The sequence below is a fragment of the Arvicola amphibius genome, chromosome 1 (genome assembly GCF_903992535.2).
Source record: "Arvicola amphibius chromosome 1, mArvAmp1.2, whole genome shotgun sequence".
NCBI classification, from domain to species: domain Eukaryota; kingdom Metazoa; phylum Chordata; class Mammalia; order Rodentia; family Cricetidae; genus Arvicola; species Arvicola amphibius.
In genome coordinates, this window is record NC_052047.1 from 28,307,039 (window position 1) to 28,310,006 (window position 2,968).

The window sequence follows — 2,968 nt, forward strand, 5'->3', positions numbered from 1 at the left end:
GAAAATTTTCAGAAAACAAGACCTAAGGAGTTTAATTCTATATTAATGGCAACTTCAATGGTTTCATTTTTAAAACAGAACAAAAAAGCAATAAAGAACCCCTGTCTGATCAAGTTCTGCAAAGACAAGGGTGGCAAATGACATGCGGTTTCAACCCACTCCCCCCACACAGTGTTAAACTTAAATCAACCCTGTTTTCCTGTTTATGAGACTGACTCGATTTCTAGATTATTTACATAAAAAAAGATCTACAACTCTGAGTGGAGTCCCAAATAAAGAGTCAAGAAGTAGCTTCAAAGTCGGGCTCAGTTTTCCCCGAGTTCCTTTTCCGGGTGCGATGAAGGCAATGAACTAGAACTTTTGTCCCTGTGCTGTGACGCAGCAGGGGCGCCAGGAGCTGGTAGCCTGAGAAGGAGCATCCTCCTTTACAAGGGAGAAATCTCCTTGTCTTCGTTAGCCGAGGCTGGGGACAAGGAGTCCTCGTCCTCTGAGCGAGCATAGTGCGCCTGGCTGCCCACGCACTTGCAGCTTGCGTGATTGTTCCTCGAAGCGCCTTTCCCTTCTTTCTTGTGCTTCACGCGACGGTTCTGAAACCAGATTTTCACCTGCTTCTCTGAGAGGTTCAGGTACGTTGCGATCTCGATTCTTCGGAGTCGGGACAGGTACATGTTGGAAGAGAATTCTCGCTCCAGCTCCAGGAGCTGCGTGCTGGTAAATGCTGTTCTCATCCTTTTGCCGTTGGGTACCTGGCTGGCGTCGGAGCCTCCTACGGACCGAAAGGAGAGTAGAGGTGAGGTGCAGGAAAGGTATTCCCTACCCTACTTGCCAACAATCGGATAGGGCCTGTTTAACCCAACACACTCATGCTCGTCCCGGTTTCGCATTCTACAGCCTGTCTGGGAAGGACAGAGACGTCCCTGAGAATTCAGGCCTTCAATGTGCGCTGGATTCTAAGCTAAAGAACTAAGGCGCGCTGGGGCTTGGGCTCCTTGGCAGCCTTCCGCCGGTCTAGCAAAGTAGAAACTGCTAGCAGCCTCAGCCAAAGGCATAGAAACCCTTGAACCAGCCCAGATGATAAGATGCAATACTGAGGTTCAAACACACCCACCCCAAACCTCAGTCAGTCAACCTCGAGTTTCCCTGAAGTTATGATCCAGGTCTTAAAAACCCGGATAACACACGACACTTGTGAACCTGTAGAACGAAGTGCATAAGGCCTCACCAAGAGGTTGACAAGTTAACCCGTGGAATTTCTAGGAATGAGCTCAACAATTCCACAAAGTTCCACCTCCCGCCACTCCCCACCCCACCTCCTCCCTTGGCGGCGCAAAGTTTGTTCCCCGGAGGCGCGCAGGTATCCAGGTACCCCGCCCTACCCATGGTGAGGCAGTGGAACCTCCGCGGGTCCGACACGTTGTAGGTGGTGGCAGCGCAGACAGGTGCATGGTGTTGAGGGTGTCCCAGGGCCGCTGCGGCCGCCGCTGCCGCAGCAGCAGCAGCCGCCGCCGCCGCCGCTGAGCCCGGCTGCTGGGGCTGGTGATGGTGATGATGGTGCTGGGGCGGGTGGTGGTGATGGTGTGCGTGGCTCACCCGTGGGCAAAACTGTGGGTCCCCAGGGCCGGAAGAGAACTGGCTCTTGAGCAGAGGTAGGGCGCCGGTGCCCCCAGCCGCCCCGGCGCCCGCCACCGCAGCGCCTACAGTCCCCGTTGCACCGCCACCGGCTCCTGCGGGCGGGCGAGAGGAATGCAGGTGCGAGGTGACGCAAAGCGGGCACACGCAGAAAGCGCCGCTTTTGCGGGACGGGCAGCCGGGCCCCGACATCGACATCACCAACGGAGATGGCATGCTTAGCGGAATGAAGAAATCCGGTCCTGGGTGCGATTCCGGCAGCGAGGGTGCGGGCCGCGAGGAGTCCTTGATGATGAGCGAGTCCACATAGAAGGAGCGCGACATGACGACGGGGGATGGATGGCTTGTTCGGCGGGCCGCGGCGTCCCCTCGTCTTTCGAGATCTGAGCTCTGTCTAGAGAGCTAGGAGGACGCGGGCGGTCAAGCCCTTGGGGACGCGGAGGTGTCGGCGTCTGGGACTCGAACAAAGGGGTCCCTGGAGAAGGTTGGTCCTCACGTCCCCCGCCCGGCGCCCCGGCTCCAGGATTTTATAGCCCCCACCCTGGCACGTGATGCTGCGGAGTACCGTTCAGCTCAGGCTTCTCCGCAGCTCCCCACCCTCGGGATAGGCTGCCCGAGTCACAACAGTAGCGGGGAGGGGGGGGGGGCGGGCAGGGAAGAACGCGGGGGAGGGGGGTGAGACTTCACAAAGTATAGGGTTTGCTAATTTTGCTGGGGGATCGACCCTCTCTCCCCTCTTCTCAGCGGTCTATACTCTGTCCTACCCTCTCCCTTGCCTGGGCCTCTGACCAACTCTTCACCGCGGCGCAACGCAGAGCGCACCGGGTGGGAACTTCCAGGCCATTTAAACTGAGGTAACCAACGCAGCCAAACTCCTCGGTGTCAACCCTGCCTGCACAGCAGAGCTTGAGACTTCTGTTCTGCAGCAGGGTGTGTGATCGTGGAGTAGAGGTCGGCTCCGTCTGATTCTCACCACACTCATACCTGTCCTTGCTCCCCAGCTTTTAGAATGAAGGTCATTATCACTGGACGAATCTGGTGGGTAACTTCCCGATTAAGAAACCAGGCGCTCCAGATTCGTGCTACAGCAGGTTCCAAATACCTTTGTTTTTGGGGTTCTCTTGAAGCCACTCAGATCAATGGCCCTTCCTTGGGCATCTTTTAAATTAGCAATTCAGCCTTCTGTGGCGGGCGGGGGGAGGGGGAGAGACGACGACGAGGAGTCTCCCTTTTCTTATCCTAGCAGTTACATAGTTTACAAGCTCAACCTACAAACTCCACTGCAAAAAACCTGGAGAGGATCAAAAACAGCCTTCCTAGAGACTGGGATAGGAACTGG

At 56.2% G+C, this 2,968-nt stretch overlaps 1 protein-coding gene across 1 annotated transcript; it reads right to left on the reverse strand.

The window, feature by feature from the left end:
- Positions 1–425: 425 nt before the first annotated feature.
- Gsx2 (GS homeobox 2) lies at positions 426–1,953 on the reverse strand. Its single transcript, XM_038319294.1, has 2 exons — positions 1,377–1,953; positions 426–766 (listed from the first exon to the last, which is right to left on the reverse strand). Exons 1-2 carry the CDS (start codon positions 1,951–1,953, stop codon positions 426–428), a joined length of 918 nt encoding a protein of 305 aa, XP_038175222.1.
- Between the last annotated feature and the right edge of the window lie 1,015 nt (positions 1,954–2,968).

Bases quoted from the DNA above. Each gene is read 5' to 3' on its own strand.
- Gsx2 (XM_038319294.1), bottom strand. From the start codon at position 1,953: ATGTCGCGCTCCTTCTATGTGGACTCGCTCATCATCAAGGACTCCTCG. The intron at 767-1,376 runs GTAGGGCGGGGT...TTCGGTCCGTAG, and splicing joins GTTCCACTGCCTCACCATGG to GAGGCTCCGACGCCAGCCAG.